Source organism: Macaca thibetana, chromosome 12 (assembly GCF_024542745.1).
Source record: "Macaca thibetana thibetana isolate TM-01 chromosome 12, ASM2454274v1, whole genome shotgun sequence".
Taxonomy (NCBI): Eukaryota; Metazoa; Chordata; class Mammalia; order Primates; family Cercopithecidae; genus Macaca; species Macaca thibetana.
In genome coordinates, this window is record NC_065589.1 from 36,288,642 (window position 1) to 36,311,353 (window position 22,712).

General features: G+C 38.5%; 1 protein-coding gene across 20 annotated transcripts in view; it reads right to left on the reverse strand.

Moving 5' to 3' along the window:
• Positions 1-10,883: 10,883 nt before the first annotated feature.
• The window catches only part of ZDBF2 (zinc finger DBF-type containing 2), a 38,559-nt gene continuing 26,730 nt past the window's right edge, over positions 10,884-22,712 (reverse strand). For 16 of the 20 annotated variants that reach the window (XM_050750778.1, XM_050750767.1, XM_050750774.1 and 13 more), the window contains one exon: positions 10,884-20,620. In XM_050750778.1, coding sequence (XP_050606735.1) covers positions 13,735-20,620 — 6,886 coding nt within the window. In that variant the 3' untranslated portion in view covers positions 10,884-13,734. The remainder of the gene's footprint in view (positions 20,621-22,712) is intronic. The other 4 variants (XM_050750783.1, XM_050750784.1, XM_050750786.1 and 1 more) reach the window with 4 other exon arrangements.

Below are 22,712 nucleotides of genomic sequence, written 5' to 3' on the forward strand. Positions count from 1 at the left end.
AGATGACCTGCCAAGACCCAAGCTGAGAGGCAACACTGTAGCAAACCCTGAAAAAGTTGCTCCCCAATTGTGTGTGGAGAAGTGGATCTGCATGGCATGGGAGGACCGTGGTAACCACGAAGTGCACCTCGTGGATCTCCCTTCAAGAACCTGAAGTATTTGGGCTCAGTCCATGATCCTCCTGGATAGCCCCCAGCTAACGACTGAGCCATTGCTGCCCGGGTTGGAACTCATCTATGGGAAATCTTTATACCGGAGCTTTCTGGTGGGCTGGCTGAGACTTTCTCAGACAGGCACTATTGTCTGTGGCTGTTCCCACACAACCCTCTTTCTTTCCCCCATCTCCTTACATAGGCATCAGACTTGCACTGCATCTGAAGACTTCCTCCACCTCCTCTTGCTCCGCCTTCTTTCTAATTCCCAGGCAGTTTTGACAGGTGTCTTTCACAGTACAGCTGTTGCATGTCTAACTCACCCCAGTGTCTCCTTCCTGGAGGGCCTAAACTGACACATGTGATCGATTTTTCTTACCAGCCAATCTAATAACATTAACTTATATTTCTTACTTCACCATCACCCCACCAATGGGCCTCTAAATAACAGCACACACTGAAGTACTCATTAAGGATCTCAATTTGTACTGTTAGCTACAGCACCTGTAATAAACCTAAAGTCACTAATTCATTCATTCAACAATTATTTATGAAGTATCTACTCTATTCTAGATACTCTGGTATGCAATGGGAATACAACAGGAACCAAAACAGAAAAAAGTTCTTATCTTCATGAAACTTATATTCTAATGAGACAGGCAGACAGACAATTAAAAATTGACCAGACCGAATGCGGTGACTCATGCCTGAAATCCCAGCACTTTGAGAGGCCAAGGCAGGAGGATCACTTGCGTCCAGGAGTTCGGGAAGAGCCTGGGAATCATAAAGAGACCCCTTCTCTACAAAAAGCAAAAATAAAAAATAGCCAGGCATGTTGGTGGGCGCCCCTAGTGCTAGTTACTCGGGAGGCTGAGGTGGGAGGATTGCTTGAGCCTGGTAGATGAAGGCTGCAGTGAGCTATGACGGCACTACTGCATTTCAGCCTGGGAGACAGAGGGAGACCCAGTCTCAAAAAAAAAAAAAAAAAAAAAACAGCAGAAAGATGCATATTGCTTTTTATTCCTCAATGGATTTGCCTTTCACAGTGTGACAGTGCAAACATCAGCCTTGGCTTTTTATTATGAACAAATAGAAGAAAGAACCATATGTAAAATCTCTGTTGCATTTTTTTTTGGTAGACTGACTAAAATGGAAAGTTATTAGAGAGTATTTTTAAATGAAATTCAATGAAACAAACCCTCTTCTGCATAATAAGAAGCAAAAGCTGTGTGGGAATTGACACCACAGAGTCAGAGGGAGAGGACACACACACACACACACACACACACACGAGAAGGCAATGTGAGGACAGAGGCAGATTAGAGTAATGTGACCAAGGTATGCCGGCAGCCACCAAAGCTGTCAGGCAAGGAACAGATTCTCTCATAGAGCTTCCAGAGGTAGAAGAGGCCTGCCGACAACTTGATTTCAGACATTTGGCCTCAGAATTGTGAGAGGGTAGATTTCTGTTGTTTTACGCCACAAGTTCCAAGTTGATGGTTGTTTGTTACAGCAGCCATGGAAACTAATACACCAAGTTTATAATTTATCTTATGTAATTTAAAAAACTCAGACATCATTTACATACAAAATTCACCCTTTTAAACTGTATAATAAGTAATTTTTAATGTAGTCACAAGTTGTACAACCATTACCACTATCTAATACCAGAATATTTTTATTAATCCCCCAAAAAAACCCATTAGCAGTCACTGTCCATCTCCCCTTTCACTGTTTCCTAGCAATCACTGCTCCATGTCTTGAATGTGCCTGCTCTGAACCATTCATAGAAATGCAGTCATACAAAATGTTGCTTTTTGGTCTGGTTTCTTTCACTGAGCATCATGATTTCTTCATTCATGTTGTAGCATGATAGAAATTAACCCTTCCAGAATCCCAGTGTTAGGTATTTGAATTTTAATATAGGTCAATTATATACATAATTTTATACATGTATAAATTTTTTTCAAGGCCAATTATAAAGAAAAAAGAAGCCAGCTGCCACACCAAGTCTATGGCCCTCCGTGAATCTCAGGACCTTCTTCTGTCCAACTTTGAAAATTAGGGGAAAAAACAACAAAACAAAACTCATCCCCTACAACAAAGTATGGAAGATTAAAAGCTACCTAGGAGAAAGAACCAGGATCTGGACTTAAAATTCTGTGGGCTAATCCCACAGAGGAGGGGAGACGCAGCCAGGTGAGAGAGTGGCCCCCCAGGTCTGGGTTGAGAGGCCTCCCACACTGGGATCAGGGCCCCGTAAAGCACAGAGCAGCAAGCAGGGCCAAGACCAAGGCCTGGTGGACAGATTCAATCAGAGGAGACACACGAATCCTTTTTAGACTTAGACAATGTATTACTTACCTAGACAGAAGGTAGCCAAAAGTTCCAGCTCCCTGTGATCCTTGTCTCATACAACAAAAAGGATGACCCAAAACAAAGGGGGCCAGATGATTGCCATGTGAGCTGTGGGCCATCGCATTGCTGAGAAGCCCATTCTAAACTGCAGGTAGGCAGTTTTAGAGTCTGCAGCTGTATTCTAAGGCAGAAAACTTCATACCTCACCAGAACCCAGGAGGCATGAAAGACTCCTGAGAGATGGCCTTGGAGGCACTAATCATGGACCTCACATTCTGTCATGTGCTGGGAGAATAATAAGGTGCTTCCGCCAAGACTCAGGTTAGCTGTGGTTCCAGCCTTTGCCTGCACAGCCTATGTGGATATGTCCAAGATCACCCAGTGTGCCATAGTGGAGCCCATTCCCCTAGCGACCCCACAGGGAGTCTATCATTGGGAATCTCATGTAAAGACAATAACTTTTGGAGTTCTGTGCGTGCTTTCTTGCAAAGGACAGGAGGACACCTATTGTTCAACCAATCATACTCAGTAGGGACAGCCAGGGAGGCTAAGAATTCCTGATCTAGAGACCATATGATTGTTAAACTGCACATAGTGCCAGTTTAATTAATATTCTTTCCCACTTCCAAGATAAGGAAATTAGTGCTGAGGTTACAGGAATTTTGACATCTAATAATACAGTCATGTGCCACAGAACAACGTTTTGGTCAAGAAGAGACTGCATATATGATGGTTGTCCCGTAAGATTATGATGGAGCTGAAAAATTCCTATCATCTAGTGATGTCATAGCCACCTCAATGTTGTAATGCGACATAACATTTTGTGTTTGTGATGATGCTCATGTAAAACAAACCGATCGTGCTGCCAGTCACATAAAACTATAGCACATACAATTATGTACAGTACATAATACCCGATAGTGGTAATAAGCAACTATGCTACTGGTTCATGTATTTATTGTGCTATACTTTTTATTGTTATTTTAATAGAATATACTCCTTTTACTTAGGTTATTTTTGTTTCTGTTTTTTTTTTTTTTTCTTTTTTGAGACGTAGTTTCACTCTGTCACCCAGGCTGGAGTGCAGTGGCGTGATCTTGGCTCACTGCAACCTCTGCCTCCTGGGTTCAAGAGATTCTCCTGCCTCAGCCTCCTGAGTAGCTGGGATTACAGGTGCACACCACCACACCCAGCTAATTTTTGTATTTTTAGTAGAGGCGGGAGTTCACCATGTCAGCCAGGCTGGTCTCAAACTCCTGACCTCAAGGGCTCTGCCCGCCTCAGCCTCCCAAAGTGCTGGGATTATAGGCTTGAGCCACTGCACCTGGCTCCTTTTGTTTGTTAAAAGGTTAACTATAAAACAGCCTCAGGCAGGTTCTTTAGAAGGTGTTTGAGAAGAAGGCATTTTTATCACAGGGGATGACAGCTCCATGCTTGTTACTGTCCCTGAAGACCTTCCATTGGGACAAGATGTGGAGGTGGCAGACAGTGATATTGATGATCCTGACCCTGTGTAGGCCCAGGCTAATGTATGTGTTTGTGTCTTAGTTTTTACCAAAATAGTTTAAAAGTTAAAAAAAAAAAAAAAAGGAAATAGAAAAAAGCTTATAGAGTATGAATATAAAAAAATATTTTTATACAGCTACACAAAGTATTTAATAAGTGTTATTATAACATCAAAAAAGGTTTAAAAATGTAAAAGCTTAGAAAGTAAAAATGTTACACTAAGCTAAGATTATTATCAAAGAAAAATATTTTTACATAAATTTAGTGTAGCTAAATGTAGGGTGTTTTTAAAGTCTACAGTATTATACAGTAATGTCATAGCCTTCACATTCACTCATCACTCACTCTCACCCAGAGCAACGTCTAAACTGCAAGTTCCATTTATGCTAAGAGCCCTATACAAGTGTACTATTTTTTATATTTTATACCATATTTTTAATATTTTATACCATGTTTATTTTGTAATTTCTTGATTGCACATATATGTTTTGAAAACTTACTATCATCCAGATATTGAATCACACTGATACGGCTTGCCTCTGTATCCCCACCCAAATCTCATCTTGAATTGTGTCGACTCCCCACGTGTCAAGGGAGGGAGGTGATTGGATCATGGGGGTGGTTCCCCCCATGCTGTTCTTGTGATAGTGAGTTCTGACGAGATCCGATGATTTCATACGGCAGTTTTCCCTGCTCTTGCATGCTCTTTCACCTGCCACCATGTAAGATGTGCCTGCTTCCCCTTCCACCATGATTGTAAGTTTCCTGGGGCCTCCCCAGTCATGAAGAACTGTGAGTCAATTAAATCTCTTTTCTTTATAAACAACCCAGTCTCAAGTGTGTCTTTATAGCAGTGTGAAAATGGACTAATACACACATGCTGGATAGAAATTGGTGAGTAAACAAGGCCCCATTCTCATCAAGTTAGTAGGGAAGACAGGCACATAATAAATATAATATATATACACAATAAATATATATACACAAGTGATGCTAGGTGGAAAGAAGGAAAACCTTTTATTACAGTAGGCATATTGACCGACACAAAAATGTAATGTACACAATAACTGTTAACACCTTTAAGAAGTCTACATAACCTAGTGAAGAGGACAAGGTTTACACATTTTTATCAAGAAATATATTTTAAAAAGTTTTCCAACTTTATAATTTAGTTCTTTTTTCCAGTTTTTCTTTATTGATATTATCTATTTGGTTAAGCATTGTTCTCGTATTTTAATTATTTAGACATGGTTTCCTTTAGACTTCATTTTTATGTATATATTAATATTTAAAAATATTTTTTGAGACAGGATCCCACTCTGTTGTGCAGGTTGGAGTGCAGTGGTGCAATCACAGCTCACTGCAGCCTCAACTTCCTAGGCTCAAACGATCCTCCCACCTCAGCCACCAGAGTAGCTGGGACCACAGGCATGCATGATGGGCTTTCACCATGTTGCCCAGGCTGGTCTTGAACTTCTAGGCTCAAAGCAATCCACCCATCTCAGCCTCCCAAAGTGCTGGGATTATAGGCATGAGTCACTGCACCTGGTCTATAATATTTTTATATTTATCCTATAAATAATACATATATTTAATAGCTCATTTAAAGTATTTGTAAGTCCAACAATAAGACCTCTCAGGAATGGTTTCTATTGACAGTTCTTTTCCTGTGCATAGGTCATACTTTCCTATTTCTTTGCATATTTCAATATTTTTAATTGAAAACTAAGTATTTTAGATAATATAATGTAGAAACTCTGGAAATCAGATTTCCCCCACCCTTAGGGTTTGTTGTAATTGCTGTTTTGTTGTTTCTGCTGCTGCTATTTGTTAGCATAGTGACCTTCCGGGACTAATTCAATAGTCTTTACTCCCTGTACTGTACAGCAACTGAAGTCTCTGCTCAGTTAACTTAGTGGTCAGCCAATGATTTGACAGACATTTCCTTAAATTCTGTGAACCAATAAATATTCCATTATTTGCTGAGAAGCTCTAGATGTATGTATGTGTGTTAAGACATGCCCTCAACATTCAGGCAGCTTAGAACTCTGCCTTAGCCTTCACTTCCTACTTGCACAGAAACTCCAATCAGCCAGAGGTGAAAGAGTAGGGCCCTCTCAGGTCTTTCCCAGGCATGCCCACAGCTTTGCACATTTATGCAACCTTTTAGATCCCCGGGAATGTATCAGAGCTTTTCAAAGACCCTGTGGACAGCTTGTTCCCCAGATTTTTTGTTTGAAGTTTTGACCAGGCTCTTGTTTGTTCCATCTGTTATCACAGTGTCAAACCACAGAAGTGAAAATAACCAATGTGGGAGAAATTTTAGGTAAATATTCAATAAAACTTTGTGTTAGGATATGGTGCCAAGAAAAGTGAGGAGACAGAAATGATGCTGAGCCTCCTGTGTCATTCTCCCCGACCCAACTGCATTATGTTCATTTGGAGATGTGGGCAATTCACTGGCAGAATGGACTCTGCTTAAGGAACAGGCTCTCTTCCTTTACTCAGGATGAACTCCCAATGCCCCCACTTACCGTCATGCACTAGCATCAAGCAAATTTTTCTTGAATTGATTTCCACATAGTTTTACTGTGATTCAGAAGAAAACCAAAATTACTTGGCACAAGATGTTAAGCCCTAAATACTATATAATACAAACCCTTCTGTATGTCCAAGAAGAAGATAGATTACATACTGAAGACTAAATCAGGATTGTTTTTCTACTGGACAGTGGGGCTGAGGAAGGGAATCAGGCTTCATGACCATTCCATACTGTAATTTTAACTCACAGAATCTGTACTAAAAATTCCTTAAGCACTTACACTGTTAACAAGATCTGTTGCTACAACACACCTGCACATAAATGTTTGCCCATAGTTTCACCTATGGCAAGTGAAAACAGCTGTTTTATGATGGATATGGTATTAAAAAAAAAAAACCTACTCCAGAATTTAAATTTACACAACTTAAACTACGTAATTTAGAATCAGTATACTCAACAATCTCTAAGCAGCAGCAGCCATTCTTAAATTAGCACTTAAAATGTAGTGGCCATTTTTCTTCAGAATAATTCTCATCAACATCTTTAGCGCAACAGGAACTCATATATTTTCATTTTGTTTTTATCCAGCCACTTATAACCATCCTCATGTTCTTCCAGATCTTACATGATCATCCAGTATAGCCAAAGAAATGTCCTGGCTCCAAATGCAATCTGGCAGTTGCTATCGATTACCCTGGGCAATTTGGGATTACTGTGATTTGTTCCTCAAAAGACTGTCACACATTGTTATGCCACATTCTAAGTTAGACTTGAGATCCTTTCTCTGTAGGAACAAAAAGAAGAGGAACGTTGCAGCTCTGCTAGGTTACAGATGTGTTAAGTAGTAAGCACAGTATGAAAACCCGAAAACTATCAGTTATTATGGCCAAGTGGTTTCTCTGGTTCTATTAAGGCATCAAAGCTACCTCACTCACTCACCTAAATATATCCTAGACATAAGAAGGCCACTGTGTAAAACAGCACTAATAATCAATTACTAGGCTACCATTTGACACAGTGAAATAACCACATTCAAACTCAGATTTTCAGGTAGTCAATCAGCTAGTAAACTAGGTCTAGCTCAAAGACCTAGATAAACACCACTCACTTTACTTATTTAATTATCTGTGACCAGTGACAACTCTCAAAAAAAAAAAAAAAAAAAAAGTAAGCCTTCTATTTTTCCAGGTCAAAAAAGCTGACAAAATCTCAGCTCAAAAACTTAACATCTGATGAGTATACCAACTTCTCCTTAGGATTTTTTTTTTTTTTTTTTTTTTTTTTTTTTTTGCTGTGGCAAGTGAGTCTACATAACACTATCCTGGTGCACCAAACCAACACAGAGAGCCTTTTCAAAATAACACAAACACAGGAAAACAATCTTTCCAGACAATGATCAGAAACAGCTTGCAATGGGTCTCAAGGCAGAAAGTGGAGGAATTGGTCAATGCCAAAGAGCAGTATCCTGTGAGTGTTAGCTATATGAGTCTATGAACGATTTTTGAAAGCACAAGAATTATGTTGCAAGCCCACTGACTTACCACTATTCAAATTCCCCCTCACACGTATCAGTGCATAAGGGTGAGCAACCTTATGCACAGTGCATAAGGGTGAGCAACCTGTTTGGTTGATGCCTGGATCCCTGGCACCCACACAGGGGTAAGCATGTAGTAGGGGTAGAAGTAATATTTGTTAAATGTATGAATAAGTGATTGTCTTATCTATGAGTTAAATAATTAGATAAAATTCACAGTCAATACTGCCAGAAAATGTAACTATTTGTTGATAACTGAACCTCAGTGAGAGCCCCTACTTCTATCTGATTATGAAAACCTTTTTCCCTAAGGACCAACACTGGGTATCTTCTATCACATTTATTCAAATTGACATCACATGGCTCTAGTTCACTAAGAATACAGAATTTCTGCTCCTCCCCTAGAAAAGCAGATTATGAAGAAACATTAAACTGAGTTTCCACCAAAAAAAACCTAGTTATCTTCAATAAGTTATGCTATGAAATACAAAGAAAGGCTAAGGAACTGCTCCATACTGAAGAAAATTAGAGTCATGCCAGTAGATAATCTTGGATCAAATCCTGGACCAGGAGAGAACATTCTGGAATAATCCCCCAAACCTGAACAACGTCTGTGGAGTAGATGGTCTTATCAGATCAATGCTGATTTCCTGATTTTGATGATACATGCTGTGGTTATGTAAGAGAGTAATTTTCAAAAAAGAGTGTTCGCCACAACCAGTACACCATCAAGCAGTTCCTGGCTCTGTGGCTCATGGAGATTAGAATAATGAGCAACTTGGATAAAATTCTCAGATTCCAATTACCTGCCAACAATCCACTATGAAAGCACTGAGAACACAGGGTAATGTGTTGACACTGAAAATGAGAATTCACAGAACAGTGAAAAGAATGCCAGGAAGGGTAGTAAAGGGACAAAAAGTCCAAGAGAGGAAGCACAAACATCCAGGTATGGAATAAGAGAACTCTAGAAGGCAATGGTCCTGTCTGGTCTTGGGTCTGGGGAGTTACCAAGGATAACACATAGAAGAGGGATAAAGGGAACAGCTAGGCTCAAACCTAGTGGTTTTCTCATATTTGCTACCAGGAGACCAGGGCTGTGTTATTATTTTCATTAAAAACGAACTGTAAGTATTATTCAGCAATAAAAAGGAACAAATTTTGTGCTACAACACAACGACAAAACATCGTGGTAAATGAAAGTAGCCAACACAAAAGGCCACGTATTTTACTACTCCATTCATATGAACTATCCAGAAAAGGCTATACTACAAAGACAGAAATTAGATTAGTGCTGGCTTGGAACTGGAGGGTGGGAATGATGATTAACTATAAACTACAATATGCCACAATTTTCTCATCTAATATATCGTGAAAATTACAGTATCTAACTCATAATGGTCCTTTGAAGATCAAATGAGATAACAGATTAAAAACTTAGAACAATGTCTGGCACTCAGTAAGGGCCAAGATATTCACACACACACACACACACACACACACACACACCCCTTTTAACCTTAAAATAAGGAAACCTGGAAATAAATTTATTGTAACATTCATGTAATAAATTATAAACACAGAAAATTATAAGTTTATACTTAAAGATTCAACAACAAACTATATTTTCTTTACATAGAAGCCCTTTGCTGAAAATGGACTCCATTTTACATTTTCACTCTAGTCATTTATTTATTTATTTATTTTTTGAGACGGAGTCTCGCTCTGTCGCCCGGGCTGGAGTGCAGTGGCATGATCTCGGCTCACTGCAAGCTCCACCTCCCGGATTCACGCCATTCTCCTGCCTCAGCCTCCTGAGTAGTGGGGACTACAGGCACCTGCCACCAGGCCAGGTTACTTTTTTGTATTTAGTAGAGATGGGGTTTCACCATGTTATCCAGGATGGTCTTGATCTCCTGACCTCGTGATCCACCCACCTCGGCCTCCCAAAGTGCTAGGATTACAGACGTGAGCCACCATGCCCAGCCGTGATTTTTATTATAAATATTAGAGGCCGGGTGTGGTGGCTCATGCTTGTAATCCCAGCACTTTGGGAGGCCAAGACAGGTGGTCTCAAACTGAGGTCTGGAGTTCGAGACCAGCCTGGCCAACATGGTAAAACCCAGTCTCTACAAAAAATACAAAAATTAGCTGGGTGTGGTGGCACATGCATGTAATTCCAGCTACTCGGGAGGCTGAGGCAGGAGAATCACTTGAACCTGCAAGGCAGAGGTTGCAGTGAGCTGAAATTGCACCACTGCACTCCAGCCTGGGCAACGAAGAAAGGCTCCGCCTCAAGAAAGAAAGAAAAAAAATATTACGATGTTGTTCATCCTGGCAATAACATCTAGGCCAATAAACTCTGGAAGTCAGTACTACTGGGGCCAAAGGCACCTACCTCACTGACCCACATACACTTTCTCATGTTTTCTTGTCCTTTATAATACATGCTGTGGCAGTGGAGGCTCCCAAGTCCTCCCTTCCCAGTAGGTGTCAAACAGTGATATAGATGCAGCCTCATGAACTCAGTCTTGTTCACGGGCCCTTTCAATCCAGGTACACAAAGTGAAAAGCTGCTAATCCACCACTCTACCAGCCAAATAAATGGTTTAATTTTAATCCTTTGAAATAACTACTGCATCAAATATAATCTGTATATCTTTGGTTAAACTATTTTCTCGCTGGCATCAACATTTACATTCTCTCATTTATTATCTCTCAGGCCATTATTCTCTTATTCTTCGAGTATTCCCAGAAAAAGTTTCTAACATGAAGAGAGAACAGAGACAAATTTCAAGGTTTAATAAATTTTATCTTGATAACATCAAAAACAAGTTTAGCTTTTACATTGCAATATAAAAAATACATTAGTCTTCACATTAGTTTTACATGGAAATATATAATTATTTGAATATTTAAATATAGCTTTTCTTCAACCAAAAAAAAAAAAGTGTTACTCAGAGCCCTAGTTACATAAATAATTTAAATGCACAAATGCAAAAACACACTTCACACGATACTGTCCACATACTGTAGAACTCAGGACAATTACAATAAAAATCTATGCAAAATACTGAACAAGAACAAGATTAATAAAATACTCATTATGGTTGTAATTTGACTTTTTACTATTAAAAGAATTTAATGCACTCTTGAATACACAAAAACATCAATTGTTTTATCTAATCTGCAAATTAAGCCAACATTTATTTAGACAAAGGGGCACATCTTGTATACTACCAAATTCTGAAAGTAATTTCCAATTTAATTTAAATTATAAGTTTCAACAATTTCAAGTTTTCACGCTTGTCTAAAATAATGATTACAAGAACTAGTAAACATTTCAAAAACTTTAAACAAAACCATCAGTACAGCACTGTACTTCTATGTTTGGTAATATAAAATTTAAATATAAACCTTCTCCCTGCCCCCAATGAAAATGGTACTTAGAAGGGCTTCCAATGTGAAAATGGTAACATTTGTATAACTTGAAATTTGAATTACTTGAATTATAAGAACTGTTATCTCACATGATGTAATCACAATAGATATAACACATCATAAGTACGTAATACATATTTTCATTTGATCTCTTGCTTTTAAACTTACACCAAAAGAATACAGAATGTCTATTAATAAAATTTAAGGGAACTATGTGTATATTCCACAGGGAAAAAAGACACCAATACCCACAAATAGAATATTTTATACATCAGCTGTTTGTTTACTTCCTAGTCACTAGGATAAAGCTTTGTTCCTAAATTAAAATTGGAGGATTATTTTAAACTACTGGCCCACAGTGATCTTTTAAGAAGAGAAATGAAAATATATTTGTGTATGAGGAGGCAAGGTCGAAGGAAATGAGATATATGCTGCTTTGCAACTAAAAACAAAAACATTTGTTTTTAAACATAATTACTATTTAAATTTAGAAGTAAAGAAATTACAAAAGAACTCCATCATAGCATACACACAGGTTAAACAATGGCCCCTGAAATAAAACCACATTTAGAAACCAACTGTTACACTATATTTCATTATTTCTAAGGTAACACATTTTAAATTCTGAAATCAAGATATGGTTTAACACTGACCTTAGTTTCAAGAAAATACGGCAGTCATACAATATAGTTGTAATTCATGTTTCCCCTTAACATTAATGATAGAAGATCCAGGATCTTGGCTTAACATGAATGAACGACAACTGAATGCATCTGTACCAACTCAATCAGTGTCCCTGAATGCAAGTTCTGGATGTATTCTGAGTATCCCAGACTCAAACTGCATCTCGTTAACATCTTTTATTTGAACTGTTAAAATCTGTTAACAAGTTAAAGACAAACTAATGTATAAATACAGGTTTCCACTCGCAAAATGGGCCTCCACAAAGATTACCAGTTTTATTCAATTCTTTGAAATATTAAGTAATTTTCTAATGAGAATTAATGGCCTGCCCAAATATTACCAAGCCAATAATTTCAGTACAAGTTATTAAAAACTGATATGGTAAGCTGGGTGCGGTGGCTCACGCCTGTAATCCCAGCACTTTGGGAGGCTAAGGCAGGTGGATCACAAGGTCAGGAGTTAGAGACCAGCCTGGCCAACACAGTAAAACCCCCACCTCTACTAAAAATACAAAAATTAGCCAGGCATGGTGGCGCACGCCTGTAGTCCCAGCTACTTGGGAGGCTCAGGCAGGAGAATCACTTGAACCCAGGAGGCGGAGGTTGCGGTGAGCCGAGATCAGGCCACTGCACTCCAGCCTGGGCAACGGAGTGAGACTCCGTCTCAAAAATAATAATAATAAATAAAAACAAAAATAAAAATAAAAACAAAAACTAATATGGTAATGCCTAAAATATTTTTAGGAGATAAGGCCACAAAGTAACCTGGATTTTCATATTAAACCACCAACTCTTCATGTAGAAGGGAGTAAAGGTGGTTAAAAAAAGGGGGGGGAATGCTTAAACACATGGGCAAAATTATTTTCCCTTTTAAGATCTAATAAGGCTAACCCAAAAAACTTATAGAGACTGTATGTGTGCATGCATCCAAATGATAAAAGTTAGAGACTTGCAGATCCAATTTAAATGAAGCAGGAGGAGTTTGTGTTAGGCATAAAAAAAAATCACCAGTTTTTAAAAACTGTATTAAAGATTACGGAATCTCATTTTCTGGAATGTTTTAAAAAGAAAGACAAACTACATTTTGTTTGTATTCATTTAAGTCAACCCCATTCAAAAGCTGACATAATTCATTATAGTTCCTTCTTTGTAATAAGTTTGCTATATTCATTCTCACAATGTTAAATTTGCAGGGATGAGAGAGATAATCATAAAAAATAAGAGGGATATGATTTGAGGAACAAAATTCTATATATGGTGCTAAATTACTTTGTGACATAAATTAAGATGAAGTTCTTCTACAGAAAATGTTGGACAAAGGTTGCTTTGAATCTTAAAATGAAAGGACTCTAAATACTAATTTTAAATGAATATAAAAATTGTGAAAAATAATATTGATAGCAAAATAGTTTAAGATTAGTTTTCTCACCAAAGTTGGGAAAGCTGTGTGTGCAAAGTACCAAATATATTTCAACTGAAGTACTGAATCCTCAACTAGCCTGAACACAAAAACAACTTCTATTTTGTCTCATTACCTCTCAATTTGTTTGCTAGCCGAGTCATCCTTCTTCCACATTGTTGTAAACAAGATGAGCTTCTCAGATCATATGCTCTCACAGGTCCAGCAGGACTTCTCTTTCGGCCATGGTAGCTTTCATCACTCCTCTTCTTCCTTCGTGTGATGTGGCAAGAAGCCCGCACAGGCACAGGTCGCTTTGCAGGAGGATTTGCCGTAGCGCTCGACAGCTCTTCAGCACCAGCTGGTGGAACTGAGGAATTCAAAAGCACTTTAGCTGTTCTCTTCACCTTCTTTAGCCTACTGACAACAGATTTTTTCTTTTTCAGATACATTCCAAGAAAAGCCCTCCTGGACTGATATCTATGACGTAAAAAAACAGAGTATTTTGAAATATACTTTCTAATTATATCACTTGGTTTGGTCCGAATCCAAATTGACTGTTTCTCTGAAGCTTTTCTGGGTTTTTGCTGGAGAATAATTGGTTTATAAACCTTTTTGGGACAACCTAACTTATTACTACTGGTTGTCACCTTCTTTCCATGAATTTTCTTTTTACTTTTACTTTCCAAAAACTTATTTCTAACTGATTTTGGAGAGATTTTGACAACATCACGATTTAAAAATGTTAGCTGGAAATTTCTTTTCTTTGGAACCTCATGAGCATGCAGAATCTTTGATTCTTCCAGAAACAGAGAAGGGTCACTGGTTCCCTGACGTGAATTAAATCCGTATCTTGCCGGCACTGCCATTAAAGGTGCTGAAGCAGAGCCTTGTCCATCAGCATCATTATCTCCTGCACTGGAGTTTTGGTTGCTCCTATTAAAATGAATTTTAACCCAGTTACGCCTCTCAAACTCTGGTACTAGTACATTCAGGGGAGGATTAATTACAATTTGCTTAATCAGGGGCTCATAATAATCAAAGATATTCCGTTTATATTTGCATATAAACTGAATATCATTATCCCAACTATGGTGCCTCATTTTAGGGAAGTGGAGGCCTTCACCCTCCTTCAGTTTAATATTTAAAGAAGAAAGAATACAGACTAAGGCTTTGGGTTGCATGGGCTTCAAAACTTTAGTACATGATGCAGGAAATTCAACTGTCCCAATTTTGACTTTCTTTTTAGTTTTTCTGTCATCCTGTAAACGTGAACACTTACTTTTTGGTGGGTCTTCCTCTTGTCTAATTATTTTTCTTTTCATCACTGGGTAATTCTTACAACTGGTCTGAGTACTATGGCTGATTTTCGCTGTCTGGCGTTGAGAAGCCACACGCCACTTTTGCTTAGGAGGCCTCTCTGCTGAAGGATGACGATGGCATGGTTTATCTAAGGCCACTGACAAGTCATCAATATCTGAAATACCACAGACAATATCATCACTTTCTGACAGAGCTTGAGTTGGTGCAGTGTCCTCCTTACCCTGCAAGTCAGCCCAGGTAACCTTTTTTTTTCCCTTCAAAGAAACTTTTTTGGTCTCACAGTCATCATCAAAGTAACAGTGGAAACGACCTTCCCTAAATTCCTTCACAAGAGCATTAATTTTCATGTCATCTTCTCTCATTATCTGAGACCATGTTTTCCCCACAAATGAAGGAGGTACATGAGGTAAGGCTTCAAGAACCGGTTCATCAGTATTATCTTCTATGACACCCTTTGCTTTTTTCAGGTTCCTTACAGAATCAACCTTGGGAACACAGCTTGACTGGGAATCACGGTTCTTTTCTTTCAAGTCAAAAGACACCTTCTTACAAGGGTGTCTTTTCTTAACAGTTTCTTGAGGCTGATCAGTATCAGACAGAAGAGGGGGAGCACACTGAAAATTCATCTCAAAACCATCCGGTTCACAGCTCACATCTTCTAAATGTCTATGTTTTAGCTTTGAACGTTTTTTTTTATCGGCCCTTCGATGGAGCGCTGACTTGGAAGAGGCACCAAAATCCACTGCAGAAGCACTAGACTGACAGCTCTTACCTTTTAGGCCAGCATTTCTTGGATCTTTCCGAAGCTTGGCTTCTTTGCGAGCTTTCTGCAGTCGGTGAGTCGTTCGATGAGAAGTGTCTCCCAAATTAAATTTTCCTTTAGAACCATTATATCCACAGCTCTTATCTTCTGAGTCAATATATTTCGCCATTTTCTCATCAGGTCCTTGTGACTCGTAAGTCATGGACTCATCAGAGGCATCAACATTAAAACTCATTTCAGAACCACAAGACTGACAACTTGGCTCTCCCAGAATAATATAGTCTTTCTTCCGGTTTATTATTTTGAAAGTCTCTTTGCATTGGTTTGTCATTGAGGGAGTAGAGGCTTTACAACTACACCTGACTTCAGAACCAAAAGAGTCACAGCTCTTATCTTCTATATCAATACATTCTGTATTTATACAGTTGATATCTTTGACAGTCAACTGAGGTGGGTCAGTCACTAACTGAAGGGGAATATCATCTGAAATTACTTCATAATCACTATCACTGGGCACCAGATCCAAAAGTATGACCTTTGGAAGATGTGTTTCTTTGACTGACCCTGGAAACTGGTTAACCACTATTTGAAAAGGAACATCAGAATCATACATCATTTCTGAATCACTAGGTCCACCGGTCTTTTCTTCCATGACAACATGCTCTTCCTTCTGAAGGTCTGCCTCTTTGTAAGACACTTGAGGTTGGTCAACTTCTGACTGAAGACGAACACAAGAATCACATTTTATTTTAGAACCACAGACTTCACAGTTCTTACTTGCTAGATTATTATGATTCTTCTTTTGCACGTTTATTTCTTTGACAGGCACAGAAGATTGATCGGTCACAAACTGAACAGGAATATGAGAAGCATAACTTACATCAAAATCACCTAATTTATAGCTCTTATCTTCCAGATAAATATGGTCTTCCTTCCAAAGATTTATTTCTTTGGCAGATTTTTGAAGCTCATCTGCTGCTGCCTGGAAAGAGTCACTGGAATCAGAACTTTCTTCAGGACTGTAAGAAATACTGTTCTTATCTTCCAGACTGGCATGCTCCTCTTGCAAAATTTGGGGTTGTTTTATCACTGACTGAGGAGGGATATTTGAAACATAAATTATTCCAGAATCACTGGGCACATAGCCCTTATCATCCAGACAAACACGTTCCTCCCTCAAAAGATTTCTTTCTTTATTCACCCCTTGAATTTTATTAGTCACAGACAGAAGGGGTTCATGAGAATCAAAATTTATTTTAGTATTGGTAGGTTTGACAATCTTATTTTCCAAGTCAACGTGCTCTTTCCAAAGACTGACCTCCTTAACTACTCCTTCAGGTTGGCCAGCCACTGGCTGAAGAACAGCAGAATCATACATAATTTCAAAACCCTTAGCTTCATTCCTGCTATCTTCCATGTCAACTTCTTCATCCTTCCAAAGGCTTATTTCTTTAACGGTTTCTCTCAGCTGGTCAGCCACTGACTGAAGAGGGTCATCAGAATCAAAACTTATTTCAGAACCACAACGCTGATTGTGCTTACCTTCTAGCTCAATGTGGTCCCGCTCCAAAATAGTTACTTGAGGTCGATTGACTATTGACTGAACCAAGAAACGAGAGTCCAAATTCATTTCAGAACAACGATATTGGCTGTTCTTAACTTCCAAGTACATATGGTTTTCATTCTCAAGGTTTACATGTTTAATAGCTACTTTGGGTTGATCAGCCACAGACTGGACAGAAACATCAGAATCATGTATTAATTTAGAAGTACTAGGTTCATTAATCTTATTTTTCAGGCCAATAACCTCTTCCTTCCATTGGTCTATTTTTTTAACCGCTTCCTGAAGTTGTTCAGAATCAAAAGTTATTTCAGAATCACCTGATTTACTGTTTTTGTCTCTCAGATTAACATGTTTTTCCTTCAAAAAAGCTAGCTGAGTTTGGTCAGTCATTGACTGAGGTGGAACATTAGAATCCAAAATTATTTCAGAACCACTACATTTATCATAGTTTTCTAGAACATATTGCTTCTTTCTGTTTATTTTGTTAACAGCTACTTGAGATTCAGTTACTGAATAATGAGGGACACTAGAATCTAAACTTGTTTTTGAACCACTGAATTCAGCACTTCCACCTTGGAATTCAGCATGCTTTTCTCTTTGAAGCCATGTTTCTTTGACAATTACTTCAGGTTTGTGAGTCGCTGGCCGAAGAGGGACATCAGAATCCAAGCTTGTTTCAAAACCACTCTTATTTTCTAAGTACATGTGCTCTTTTGTGTGAAGGTTTATTTTTTTAATGGGATCTTCAGAATGTCCAGTCACTGAATGAAAAATGATATTATAATCCAAACTTACTTCTGAATCAATAGGTTCATTTTCCTTATTTTCTAAGTGTACCTGGTCTTCTTTTTGAGGATTTAGCTTTTTAACAGCTACTTCGGGAGAATTAGTCACTGAATGACGAGGGGCATAGGAATCCAAACTTATTTCAGAACCACTGGGTTCATCATTCTTCCTTTCTAAGTGAATGTACTCTTCTTTCTGAATTACTTCTTTAACAGCTACTTCAGGGTGATCATTTCCTGAATGAAGAGGAATATCAGAATCAAAAGTTATTTCAGAAACACAAGATTCATTACTTTTACTTTCCAGATCAACAGTTTCTTCCTCATAAACAGCTACTTCAGGTTGGTCAATTACTGAATAAAGAGGAATATCAGAATCAAAAGTTATTTCAGAACTATCTGACTCACAGCTCTCATCTTCCAGGTCAATGTGCCGTTCTTTTCCTTCAGCATCCAGATGAGACTGCTCAGAAACTGACAGAAGAGGCGGGTCAGAATCAAAAGTCAACTCAGAGCTGGAGCAATCATAGCTCTTAACTTCCATGTCAATATTTAACTCTTTAAGATTTACTTCATCCAAAGCTTCTTGAGGCTCATCGTGAGCTGAATGATAAAGAGAAGCCGGAGAATCAGAACTTAGAGAAGAACTGCTAGACTGAACACTCTTATTCTCAAGGTCAACATCCACTTTCTGAGGCTCTATTTCTGCTACTTGAGGCTGGTCAGCCACTAACTGAGCACCGGTGTGAAAACCCATTACAAGACCATGGGATTCATAGTTCACATCCATAAGGTCAGCATTCTTCCCCTTTAGAAGATTTATCTTTTCAACGGCCCTCTGGGATTCATCTGCAACTGTCCCGAGTGAGACATCACAATCAAAACGTGCTTTAGCACTACTGGGTTTACGCTTCTTATGTTTTAGGTGGACTTGTCTACCTTTCAGGTTTCTTCCTTTGACAGTCAGCTGGGGATGATCAACTACTGACTCAAGAGAAACATCACAATCAAAACTTGTTTCAGAACAACTCGATCCATAGTTATCAACCAAGCCAGAATGAGCCTTCTTCCGAAGTTTTGTTTCTCTGACAACCACCGGTGGTCGGTCAACCACTGACTGCAGTGGGAAAACAGAATCAGCACTTACTTCAGAACTACTGGAACCATAGTTCTTATCAACCAAACCAATGTGCACTTCCTTAGAAAGGCTTACTTCTTTTACAGATTGGTAAGGGTAGTCACTAGTGGACTGAGGTGAAGCATCACAATCAAAATTTGTTTCAGAATCACTAGATTCATAGCTTTGGTCAACCAGGCTAATACGCCTTGCATTCTGAAGACTTACTTCTTTAACAGTCATTTGGGATTGGTTCGTAACCAAGTGAAGAATGTCACCGCAATCAGAACTTCTTTTAGAAACATAAGATGTATTATTCTTATACTGTACATCAGTACATACTTCCTTGGAAAGGTTTACTTCTTTGGCACTCACTTTAGATTGGTCAGTCAGTGAATGAAAAGAGGAACTGCAATCAAAACTCATTTCTGAACCTCTAGATTCATAGTTATCTTCTTGGTCAATTCGCTCCTCCTTCCAAAGATTTATGTCTTGTGCAGTCTCTTGGGGCTGATCAGATGCTGACTGAAGAGAGCTACAATCAAACTTCATTTCAGAACTCACTGAGCACTTCTGTTCCCAAAAGGCTTTCTTGTTAAAAACCAAGTGCTTTTCTTCTTGGGTACAATCCATATTAGAAAAGAATTCCTCATGGTGCTTTGGAATAGTATCTTCAAAGATTCCTTTATTCAAAGGCATGTCAGTTTTATTCGGGTTTACTGCTAATTTGGAAGGAGATTTAACTCTTAAGGAGTCCTTAGTACCCATGCGTTCCTGGAATTTCAAGCCAGCTGACAAAGTTTTACCCTGAGATTTTACATCTCTCCACAAAACCAACTTATCTGAATTCATGCGTAAATATTTCCTATTTGATTCTTTAGGTTTCTGATGTGAAAATGAAGAAGTTTCTACATGGGATGATGGCACAGGATTTCTAGAGGCCCCGTCTGGCTGTTCAAGGTATTTGTCAACTTTGTTTGGGTCACATTTGCTAACTGAATCCAAATGAGCTGCTGCCGGTAAACCAGTTGTATTAGTTGTAACTGGTCTATCATTAGAGCTTTCAGATAAACAACTAGCAGGAGCATTATAAATCACTGGCGGGCGTACCAAGTTGCTTCCATTATTTGTAGCCTGACCAATATCTACTAGATTACATTTTTTCACACCGGCCCCAATTTTATGAACAAACTCCAAGGGCTGCTGCTGTCCCTTCTCCAGTTTTTGAATAACTGATGGTCGAACTGAAACCTCCTGTGTGCCTTCCTGAGATTTATGAGGTCTGGAATGTAACTCTTCAATAGGTTCTGAAGCCTCGGAGGGTCTCTCTTCAGTAGCATCCTCATCCTCAATCTTATCCTCATCCTCTTCCTCTTCTTCAGAAAAATCATCATCCAAATGCACCACTTCAGATGATGACCCAGTATTCACATGTGTCTCATCTCGTGTTGAACTAAAAAGAAAGGGGGGAGACTCATAAACATATTCTAATATCTGTTTAAAATATTAAAAGAGAGGCATAATAAACGTTATTTGCTTTCTATTCTGGACTATCCTTAAAGGACAAGGAATCCAGGCAGTCACCACAGGCTGAACACTGCATGGACTGCGGGGAGGGAATTACTGCAGAAGGTGGAGGTGGTGCTACCAATTGCTACTGAAATACAAATGGCCCCTAAACATAAATGATTAATCAAATAAAATCATATATTATTTTTCAATTATCAGAGTAGTAACAGCAAAAAGTTTGACATATGTTACTTAACTTTGTATGCTTCAGTTTCTGCCTCCAAAAAAAGGGAATCTTACACTATTTTCCTCATGAGATTGTTTTGATGAGTAAATTAATTGTTACATGTAAGGAGCATTAAAATGAAGAAACAGCTCGACACATAGTAAGCATTCACAAATGTTAGCTATTATTAATCTTAACACAATGTTTTGGTGAAGGTGTAAGAACAAAGGCACTTTAATACATTGTTCACAGGAATATAGATCAGTTAACGGTTACTGGTTAACCTCTATGTAGATTTGTAACCTCTACAAAAAGCAATTTTGCAATGTCTATTAAAATTAAGAATGTACATACCCTCTGACCTCTAATTCCACTTTTGGTTTTCTCATGGGTTTAATGAGGCATGTACAAGAATATTTACTGCTGCTTTTGAGAGGAGGGAGGAGTAATAGCAAATGACTAGAATCAACCTGAATACTCAGTAACTGGGTACTGGTTAAATAATTAATGGTATTTAATGGAATACAATGTGGTTTTTAAAAATAATAAAACACCTCTATACATACAAATAAAAACCAATTACTATAAACATTGTTAGTGAAAAGCAAGGGTACACAGAAAGCTACCATTTATGTAAAATAGAAGGGAAAAAATAATGCACTTAGAATATCTAGAGAATGGCACATACAACTGTAGAAGTCTAGAGGTATCACGTGTTACCTCTAGTGAAGTGATTACAGGATGGCAGCAATTTAAGAAGACTTACTTTTGAAAGTGCCCTGTGAATTATGTCTATGTATATGCATTTCCCATTCAAAATTTAAATTCCATTATTTTTAAAAAGACCCAAAATTTTCATATCTAAAATCAGTCTATGAATCTCTTCTATCAGTATCAAGACAACATGTTTAACCAAAGCATTTCAGGGACTGCTCTTTCATGTATATAACCAGCTAACCTAATGATATTGCCATGGCCTGAACTCTTTTTTTTTTTTTTTTTTTTTTGAGACGGAGTCTTGCTCTGTCACCCAGGCTGGAGTGCAGTGGCCGGATCTCAGCTCACTGCAAGCTCTGACTCCCAGGTTTATGCCATTCTCCTGCCTCAGCCTCCCGAGTAGCTGGGACTGCAGGCGCCCGCCACCTCGCCCAGCTAGTTTTTTGTATTTTTTATTAGAGACGGGGTTTCACCGTATTAGCCAGGATGGTCTCGATCTCCCGACCTCGTGATCCGCCCGTCTCGGCCTCCCAAAGTGCTGGGATTACAGGCTTGAGCCACCGCGCCCGGCCTAGCCTGAATTCTTAAAGTCAGGCAAACATTCATTCACGTAACAACCATCTACTAAGGACTTACTACTGCATTACAGGCACTATGCTAGGTACTAAGGCAAATTCAAAAAAAGTTGAGCTGCCTCTTAAAGACCATTCAAGTAGCTGCAGAAGGCAGACACATAAAAAATAATAACAATTCAAGGAGGTAAGTATCATCACATCTAGACTTAAGAAAAAAAAAAAAAAAAAGATTAAACTGTCACAGCCAAGTAAGACCTAAAGAGACATTACAAGTGAATGTAATGTGGTATCCTGGATGTGATTCTGAGACTGAAAAACTAGTAAAACTAAGGAAATCTTAGTTTAAGAAAACTTAGTTTAAGTAGAAACTAGGAAGTCTGAATAAACCATGGACTTTACTAATATCAGTTCATTACTTGTAACAAATATACCACATTAACGTTAATAATAGAGAAATTGGGTGAGAGAGCATTATAGGCCCACTCTGTACTATTTCCTCAATGTTTCCATTAATCTGA